The sequence below is a fragment of the Erpetoichthys calabaricus genome, chromosome 11 (genome assembly GCF_900747795.2).
Source record: "Erpetoichthys calabaricus chromosome 11, fErpCal1.3, whole genome shotgun sequence".
Taxonomy (NCBI): domain Eukaryota; kingdom Metazoa; phylum Chordata; class Cladistia; order Polypteriformes; family Polypteridae; genus Erpetoichthys; species Erpetoichthys calabaricus.
Genome location: NC_041404.2, coordinates 81,491,684 through 81,501,913, shown reverse-complemented (window position 1 = coordinate 81,501,913; position 10,230 = coordinate 81,491,684). Strand labels below are relative to the sequence as shown.

General features: G+C 38.1%; 1 protein-coding gene across 1 annotated transcript in view; it reads left to right on the top strand.

Moving 5' to 3' along the window:
- The first annotated feature begins 6,728 nt into the window (after nt 1-6,728).
- ecscr (endothelial cell surface expressed chemotaxis and apoptosis regulator) overlaps nt 6,729-10,230 on the top strand; it is a 66,206-nt gene continuing 62,704 nt past the window's right edge. Inside the window, exon 1 of the mRNA XM_028813459.2 lies at nt 6,729-6,962. Coding sequence (XP_028669292.1) covers nt 6,845-6,962 — 118 coding nt within the window. The 5' untranslated portion in view covers nt 6,729-6,844. The remainder of the gene's footprint in view (nt 6,963-10,230) is intronic.

Below are 10,230 nucleotides of genomic sequence, written 5' to 3'. Positions count from 1 at the left end.
TATCTGTGGAAGATGAGTGGGGACACTGGAAGAATGAACAAGTTCAGAAACAGCAATGGAATAGCCATGGCTAGTTAAAGTAACGGTTACTTTACAAGGTGTTCCCCATGGCCATAAAAGCAGGAAGGTGATTGTTCTTGAATTACGGCAGTGGATCATTCATTGTTAAATAAATGTGCCCATTATCATGCTTACTATCATGCTACACTCTCAGTCAGTGTATGTGTCTCACTGCTTGATACAGGATAATTCTTGATTTTTATGTGAATAGCCTTGTTCAACACATGACTCTAGAGTACTTCATGAGAGTGGCATAAACCTTTTATTTGAACATAATCATGCCCATTTGAATATTATTATTATTATTATTATTATTACAGTAGTAAAGCCTTAGCATTAGTATCAGAAAACTACACTGCTTTGTTTTGACTGTAATAAAAGCACTGAAGCACTTCTACACCTACCCCTTGCTGTATGTGTGTTGTGTCCTCATCTGCGGACTCATCCCTTGGGTACGTTTTCGGCAGTAGCAGGTTCAAAAGGCTCCCTAGATCAACTAGGAGTGTGGAGCTGACGCACACCGTCACATTTCCCCCATATTGCTTTGGGCCTGAATAATGCCAAACTCCTGGGTTTTTACAAAGCTATGGCATAGTTCTCATAACCACAGCAGGGTATCTTAACAACTCTACTCCTCTCCTGCATCCGCTCATTTGTGCTGCAGTTTCAATTCCTACCAGTTTCTCCATGTCAACAAATATGGCTGCTCTGAGTGTCAAAGAAGTACAAATTTCAAATGAGAGCTGTAAGAGCCAATCTTAAAATGTTTAACATTAAAATTGTTTAATTTCAATAACAGAATATCAGTTTCTTATAGCTACTTAGAATATGGTGTAGTCTTTTTACCCTCTATTAATATGAAATAGAACTTTCTTTGCTTAGGAAATAGTCTCACTGCTAGCATGGACTGTTAGACAATTTTACAAATAACAGATTGGCCTACAGTTTTCTGACTGTTTTAATAAGAACATTTAAAAGTACAATTGTATGACCAAATGTAGAGAAATATTATACAAGTATGCCTTAAACAAAACTTTCTTTAAACAAGAACCTTTTTTTCTTGAATATCAACTTTTTTTCTTTTTTTGTGTGAATCGTTTTGCTTTGAAATTTTACAAAAACTTTTAAAACAAAGATTTCTGGTCTGTGCGAGATATTTGAAAATGCATCACACTAGTGCCAGATAAGTCTTATGAAGCAAACTTAAAGCTGCAGAACTTTGGTAACTTGGTTTAAATGCACTTGCAGAGTGATAAGCATATAATGAAAACATGGCATGTAAGGATTATACATTTTCTAGTCATTATTGTCACACACACAGAATACAGTGCGATGCTTACTTGCATGTGCTGACTGCCAGACTCCAGCACCATGATTAGTGAGTAGAACTACCTTACCTCAAAACCTTTTGTCATGTGTACCTAAAAATTCTCAGAATACAATATTAATTCTGTCTTTCATATTGTGTGCTTCATGTTGACATTATATATTTATAGTTAACACCATAGGCCTACTTTTGTTAACTAAAGTAAAGTAATTAACAAAAGCAAGAAGTGTTCAAAGAAATTCCGTCTACAACTGTGAGAATGGACGACTTATTTTATTAAAAACAGAATAAAGTTATGTGTAAGCATACCTTGCATTATTGTGATTGTGTAGTTAAATTAGTTAAGTTTGTCCAAGTGCAATACTGTCATCTATTTGGTGTATTGTTTATTACAGAGCCTGTGAGACATAGCCTATAAACAATGGTGTTGATGCCTCACAGGAATTTATTTTCTATGGCATTTAAATATTAATATCCTCCATGACACCAACCTGTGAATCATTCAGACTGAGATGTCTGACAGCAAAGACAGATGTAAAAAACAGGGAGAGAGGTGGGGATTAAAGACAAGCCTGGGAGGCGAGGGGACTGTGCCACTAGTTTGAAATGTCGAAATGAAAATTAAGGATTCCCAGGGTGTTGTGGGGGGATATATATATTGCCATGGCAGTGTTTTTGCTAAATGCAGTTCCACCGGGCATGCACAACTGATTGGTGCCTCATAATGTGTTCCCTAAAATGGCCTACATTGACTCTACAGTAAATCTGGAACAGACGTGCGAAGAACAGTTTGTATTAAGTTTGTCTCCATGAGAATGAATTCCTTCTCCTACTGGTAAAAATTATGGAATTACTACTCTTGAAGGATGTTCATTCCACTGTTTTACTTTGTTGCAAAAACAACAAAGATGGCACAAAACTATTTTATTTATCAGGTGAACATTCTGGCATTGTAAAACATACCTCAAAAAATGTAAATGAAATTGTTGCAATTAATGGCACATTTTTTATTCAGACCAAGTAGAGGAAAATATTATAGATTCACTCAACGATGAGGATAAAATTATGGAATGGAATGGAATTTACATTTCTAAAACAAATCCCTGCAATTCATCTGCAGTTCAAAGTGAGTGCTTGCAGACCTTACCAAGCTGTTGCACCTTCCTGATTGACAGAAAACATGACCCCAACAAGAGAGCTGTCAGTTGAAACAATGGAAGGGATTATAAAACTTCTTCAAGAAGGTAATTCAACATGGAGTGTGGCAAAAGATGTTGGTTGTTCCCAGTCAGCTTTGTCTAAAATTTGTAGCAAGTACAAATAAAATTAGAACGTTGGAAAAGGGAAACATACAGGAAGACCAAGGAAGACGTCAAAGCGTCAGGACAGGAAATTCAAAGCAACATACCTGGAAAATAGAAAATACTCAATAAAAGAAATGAAAACAAATGGGCAGAAACAGGAGTCAAAGGCTGTAGATCATCTAATTTGTGTTGTCATCAGGGAAAAGTAGTGTTTCCTCCCAATTAAGAGGAATATCTATGAGAATTAAAAGATTTGTTGTTTGGTGAAAGTGAAATCCACAAACACTACATGCAAAATATCAGAATCTACAATAATTTGTTCACATCATTCAATGCTCAAAACATAGATTTACATGATTCTGGACCAAACGCTATGGGAAGCTGTGATCCTACAACAATTAAAGCTAATACAAGTTTAATTTTGAAGAAACCACAATTCGGTCAGGTTTATATTTATTATCACAGAGAAGCGATACAACATAGAATCGAAAGAGTTAAAACGATCGGACGTATTAGAAATTCTATAGCCTATAATGGTTACAAATCCATACGTCCAAAAGTATCGCACTTTACACAAAATCTATCTGCAAAACACGGACAAAGAAGTTGTCTTGGATTTCTATATGAATCCGAAAGATCACGGTCAAATTTATAATAAACCAACATGTGACCAACATGCCTAAAGAGTGGGCCTTTATGGTCTTTGTTCCAAAAATTCAAATTACAAAATAATATGCGAGCAGATCAGGATTTGGCTGATTTTGCTATTTGGCTACTAGACATTAGCAAGAGGGCCATTAACCTGAAATAGTTGAGAGAAGGGCGGGACTTGAAAAAATCTCTTGGCAAAACTCTCATCTTGTCTCAAGATTTTCTTTTATAATAGAGAGTTTTCTACTTTTCTCTGTTCATGTGAGAATTGTGTTTGAATGAAAACAAACACTTTTGCTGTTTTGTATTATAATGCCATTATTATTTGTCTATGTATGGCTTTGCTGTCATTGCAGTAATTTCTCTTCTTGGGTCCCAGTATGGTATTGATTTCCTTCTTTGGGTCGTCAGCTTAAAAACTTTAAGAACCTCTGCATTGCTGCATTGTTTTACACGGTGCCTTTATTCTGGCAAGAGATGAGAAAGGAAAGGCAGCCCATTAGGGTAAAAAAGGAAAAGACCAGGCAATAGAGACAAGAGTCAAGAAACAAGGTAAAAGGTCATAACCTGGAGATCAGAAGTCGAACCTCTAATCAAACATATTAAACAAAACCTAAATTCGAAATTCTGAGTTATTTAACCCTAAATACACTATGAAGAGCACAATTAATATTTTTGTTTGAATGCCCAGATTCTTGGACAACTTAGAAGTCTGTCATGTCCACCTTTATACCCAATAATGATGTCACAACCCACATCTTCTGAGTGTTACATGGTGGCAACAATAAAAAAGATTCACAGAGTCTCAAAATGGTAGCGTCCATAAAAACAAAATGGTGTTGTTATAACTGAATTATAAAATGGAGAAACAATGGCTAAAACAAAACCAAACATGATTATATTTTTGAATTCAGAACAAATTCAAACTTTCGAATATCAAGGAAAAAATTTAACTCAATGTGAAAAAATAAAAATCCCATAAAATCACAACAGTTTTTCTACACAGAACACTATCCAAAGATGCTTTATAGTGGTGTAGTACACACAATCACAGAGATTGATTTTATCAACTATATAAGAAAACACTAAGGCCCTCAGAGCAATCTTATTAGTTGGTTTAGCTTTGGTGATGAGATCGAAACAGGAAGTTTGAGAGTGAGATGCACAAGGATGATTAAAGGTATATTAGGCATGCTGAGAGAGTGTCACCTCCAAAGACAGAAGTATAAAACCGGACAGGAGGCGAGAAAGGTGCCTCAAAAATTAGCATGCATTACAGGAATGAGCATGAGAGAGGGAGCACCGGTACAGAGATGTTCAGACACATACACAAAGGAAAGGCACTGAAGGTACATGTAGGGCAAGAGATAGAAAACATTATTAAATTATTCTATTACCTGTCCTTGACAGGTACAATGGCTAATGTATATATATTATATGGTGTGTAAATATTTATATATATTTAATTTTTGTCAAACTTGGGTCACAGCATTGCACCAAAGACAGGAAGGTAAGTCCAATAAAATAACTATTGTTGAAAAGGCAGAAACAGTCCCAAGGCTTTATTCAAAACACAAGTTTTTCTTCAGCACACTGCACACACAAAGTGTTGCAGCAATTGTTCTGCTTTTGCTCGCTTCTTCAGGGTGAAAGAACACAAAGCCTTCCTTGTCAAGCAGGTTTGACGGCTGGGAAGCATTGGCTGGGTCAGACACAGTCTGAAAAGAGAGGACAGGAGAGAGAGCAAAAGTGTAAGTGAAGGCTCAGCTTTAAATGTTCTAAGCATCATGCACCGAGAACATTACACTGTAAGGGTGTCACTGATCCCACACAGGGCTTCTTAGAAGTGTGTTTTCTTCTTATTGAAATACTGTTTAACAGAGTTTCTGTGTGCAGCTGCTGGTGACAAATGACAGGAATGCCACTGTCTTAGTCACTATGTCTAACACCATTCCATGGAGCTTTAGGGATATCAACCTGTCCATTTAGGAAGCATAAGCGATTGTGAATCAACTTCGCCTGGTTTGTTGCAAATGAAAGTGACAACAGGTGCACTGGAGAGACAACAGCAAGACAACCTCCATAAAGGGAATGGTTTTGCAGGTGGTGACAACAGATAATTGTTCTCTCCTTATCCTTTCTGACTGATTCTTCTCTAATTTATGCTTTGCTGGTGTCCTTGTCACTACTGGTAGCATAAGGTGGTGCCTGCAGCCAATTCAGGTTGTACAGGTAGTTGATTCTCAATCAGGAGGCCATAGTTGATGGAGTACATAACTCTAGGTTCCTTTCCTATTCGGGACAATCATATAATGGATGGCCTGGAGCAGACTTGCTATCAAGGGATAGTTTATCCCCCAGGGTGAAAGGTGTTACTCTAGCATACCCCAGGTTTGGACTACCGCATGGTTTCATGGGAGTTATAGTTCAGAAGGTCATCCCTGTCAGCATCTTTGGGTACCTCAAGTGGGTGCTGCTAGGAGAAGGTCACCCTACTTTGGTGAGCTTCCACATAACCTGGAACTGCTTCTATCATGCTATGTTGTGAAGTCCCGGGTACAACATAAAAGGAGCCATCTCATCTCATGTAGAGGAGTTAGAGTCAGGAGGAGAGGACAGATCTGGTGTTTGGGGTTCAGTGGCGCCCCCTTGTGATCACTATATATAAATAAGGAAAGCATTTCCAATCCCAGATAAGAGGGAGTGCTAATGCTACCATTAACTTCTCCTTCCTTCTCCAAAGCAAAGAAAAAACACCCAAAAGGAAGACTGACCCTGGCTCACCACCCCCAGAAAACCCTGCCTTTTCCAGTCCCAGCCCTATAAAGCCAGTCCATTCCTCGAAAGTGGTATCAGATGCCAAACTGACCCTAACAGAGCACAGAAATCTGACAAGTTTATTTGGTTACTAAAAGCCCTGTTTTGTTATTTTTGTTTGAGTCGTTATCAGCTGTCTTTTCATTGCAATTTAAAGGGGTTACCGGGGTGGTACTCCAACCTTTCTTTGACTCCTCAACTTGTCCGCTTAGCAAGCCACCTTTACAATATAGATATATATACAGTATATATATGTACTATATATATATATATATATATATATATATATATATATAATTTTTTTAATGTAGAGTACTACAGGTTAAGTGACTTATTTAGGGACAACAAATGAAGACAATGAAACAGCCAACTTATGTTTTATAATCCAATGATTTGACTGCTAGGCCACACTGACTGCCTACAAATATCATTTCATTACCTCTTAGACAAACAGAAGAAGACGTCTAAAGAGACAGTTTGTGTGTTGTGTAACACATCACTGGGAGATTATCAAATATTTCTGGACATTTAAATCCTCACACCCATCTCATTACAGGCAATGGATGAACAGTGGTTTTCCGTGCTGTTTTCCCAGCTGAATTCCATCTGCTTCCTCCCATTCTTAAGCAGGAAACCCTAATATAATGGAAACTTGTTTCTCTACCCACCTTTTCCAAATCAGCAAATGCAGCCAAAGGCTCATTTCATCCGTGGCACATTTCATGCTGAGAAACTACACCAGAGAAGGATGGCTTTCCAAATTGGAGTTTTCTTACTAATCATCTATTTACCACATGCACAAGGTAAGCTATCTTATACTGTATACTATACTGACAAAAAAACTCCATGCAGAGATGCTCCTCTCTACTCTGTCTTAAATAATGTCAAAGATCTTCCCATAGCAACTAATGAGATGGTTTTAAAAACACAAAAGATATGGACAATACATTTGTATTTTTTCATTTTTGTTCATGTTTGCAGAGGACAACATGTTCTTCAGACAGGACATTGACATTCCCGTAACAGTAGCACTAGTAGTTGTATTATCATGTGTACAGATGACAGTGAAATTCTTACTTGAATGTCTGACTGGCACACATAATAAGATTTGCTCCTGTAATCCCAAATTTGATGCCCAAAGGACTAGGTACTTACAGGAATTTGTTCCAATGAGTTTCATAACCAGTGATTTATTCCTGCTTTTATTTAAACATCTTGTTATAACTCAATCATCGTTTTCTTCTCTTGTTCTATAGTAAATAGGACACCACAGTGACTGACTGATTTACTGCTGTATGTTATTTATGAAGATTTGTATTTTTTCACAGGTTTTAATAGTTTCTCTTTTCTTTTTATTATTATTTTAAAATTTCTATATGTTTTTTTTGTATTTCTGTAGAATGTATTCTTTTAACTGTAAGAGAATGTGAGCTGTGAGAGCCCGGTAGTCCATCCTGAGCTGAGTCATGACTTACACCTTATGTTGTCATGATAGGGTTGGATTCCCCCCCACTGAAACTAGATAAAGCAGGTCTGGATTATATGGATGACCCAAACATGTCCATTAACACAGAGCATATTAGACATAGACTCTGTGGTCGATGGAAGGAACGCTAAAACGTTGGGGCGCTAATACGGTCGTCCCCATTTAATCGATGCAAATGAAAAAAAACAAAAGATATGCTTGATGGCACCGAAACAAACAAAAATCAGGGTCCTCAATTCACAGATCTTGGCTAACGAAGCCTGCTAACATCATTTTGGGAAGGAACTCCGTCCTACAGTGTGTTCTTGTAACTAGTGACGCCTCCTTCCGGCTGCCTCGGGATATGTAGTGGAGGCACTGGAAGGGGTGGAGTCAATTGCCCTAACCAGGCGTATTCCCAGCACTGTGGATGGAACAAAATAGCATAAGGTTAGCGCCAGCACCCCCTCTCAGCCTGGGATGGTACTAGATACCTCAGAAGAGCCCAGAACACAACCACTTAGCACAGATCCTACCTGGGTGCTTGTTAGAGATCAACACTTTAAATAATCAAAACATTTCATAATAAACAGGAGCAACATGTTAACAAGACTGATAACGAAAAACATTTCTTTTTGTAACACCTACAACTGCTTGTTCAATTTATATAAAAGATAAGATAACTAGATTAGATCTTTATTCTTACATACAATGCGGGAGCACAGTGAAATTCTTGTGCCACAGTTAGGTGTAGGGAAATATATACTGTACCACGGTGAGGAAGACTCAAGGAGCCCACAGTAAATGTTGGGGGGGCCAGCCAAGCAATCCTGTTTAATGTCAGAAACACAAAAGTATTATGACTTGTAAACGAAAGAACAGTTGGCCAATTCAGCCGTGAAATAACATAAAAATAGCCTCAAGAAAATGGCAAGCAATAAGACACATCAGGTTTCAGGCAGCTAGGGAGCTCCTTCCGCTTCAGACTCCTGAGTCAAAATGGGACGTAACACCCCTGGCATGCCCCCTTTTATTTGTCCCGACCAGAAAGGGGTGTGGCCTTCTCCGGGCTCTGCTGGCACTCAGTTCTGCGGATGATAGAGAGAGAGAACAGTTAATGACAGCGCATCCTCTTGGTCTGGGGTGGAATTCCTTGCCTTAGTTAAGCTCTGAAGGTGATCCCCAGGTGCACACATAAGACAATAAGAAGATGTATAAGTAAATAAGTACTGTGCAGTAAAACAGAGTAGCAGAAAATGGCCTAATGTACATTGTGCAAAACAGAACTGTACAGACATATACAGTAGATTGCATATTTTGAAAGTAGCAAAAACAAAAGTGCAGATGGCAGTACACACTCTGGTAGAATTAGGAATGACCTACATGTAGAAGAAGCAGTCGTAGCAGTGCCACTTGTGTCAGTAGTAATGTCACTTGTATTAACAGTAGTGTCATATGTACATAGTACAGTGAAATGTTTCTCTGTGAGGGCTTAAGAAAAACCCAAACAGACACAGGAAGAACATGCAAACTTCACACAGACAGGATCTAGGTGCATGGATTCAAACTCAGGATGCTGGATCTGTGAGAAAGCATCACAAACCATTGCACTATTGTGCCATCCTATTACTAACTTGAATAGTAATGTTTGAAATAAACGTAGATGAGAGCTCATTTTGAATAACTGTCCCAGCTAATCCTGTTTCCCAACAGATGTTACTTTACTGGTTAGTCAACAAACGGAGAAGATCTTTTGATTTGTACTCCTATGTAATCTGAATGTAATGACACTGAGCTGTCCTCTCGTATCTACAAAGATTTTAGTATATTTTGAATGCCAGCTAACACTAAAAGCTAAAGTACTTTTTCAACAGGCAACAGAATAATAAAAGCAATGCAGTACATTTTATGCAAAGCAAGCATGTTTATCAAGATAATCGGGCTAAGAAAATGGATGGATGGACTTTTACTATTATTTTTGTTTGGAATCTATTGCATAATTAATATACAGTATTCAAGAACATCCCTAAGGATATACTGGTTGGGTTGACTGGCACTTGGAGTTGACCCAGTATGAGCGCCTGCATGTGCTCAAGTGAGTGTTGCAGTGGATTGACACCCCAGTAGGAAAACCTCTGGTGCCCCCAACTCTGTGCCCATGAAGTGAATTGGGCAGGTCTGAGAATATTATGTCATATTTCTGCATTCTTCTTCTAGGGCTAGCATTAACCTTTCAAAACGTCTTGAACACGCATATCCCCCACACTTAGAACATTTTGAGTGGAGCTGTTCAGTTAAACAAATACATAAAGAGAAATTGTTGCCAGTGTTGGAAACTTCTTTTTTTTGGTTTTTGTCATATCCTCTGAGCTGTGTTTTTCAAAGTGGGGTCCGACATGGCAAAGTGCCGTGTAAAATAACTGGAATGATTTGGTAAGTAATTCATATCTTGGTGAACCAGCCTTCTGGTTACAGTATTCTCTTCTCCTATATTCTCCGTTTCACTTCTTTAAAACAATCACCATGAGACATCCGATTATAATATCAAAAATAACGTCCTTAGGTAACAAACTAAAAAAGTTTTAAACAGCATAGAAACGTGCCCG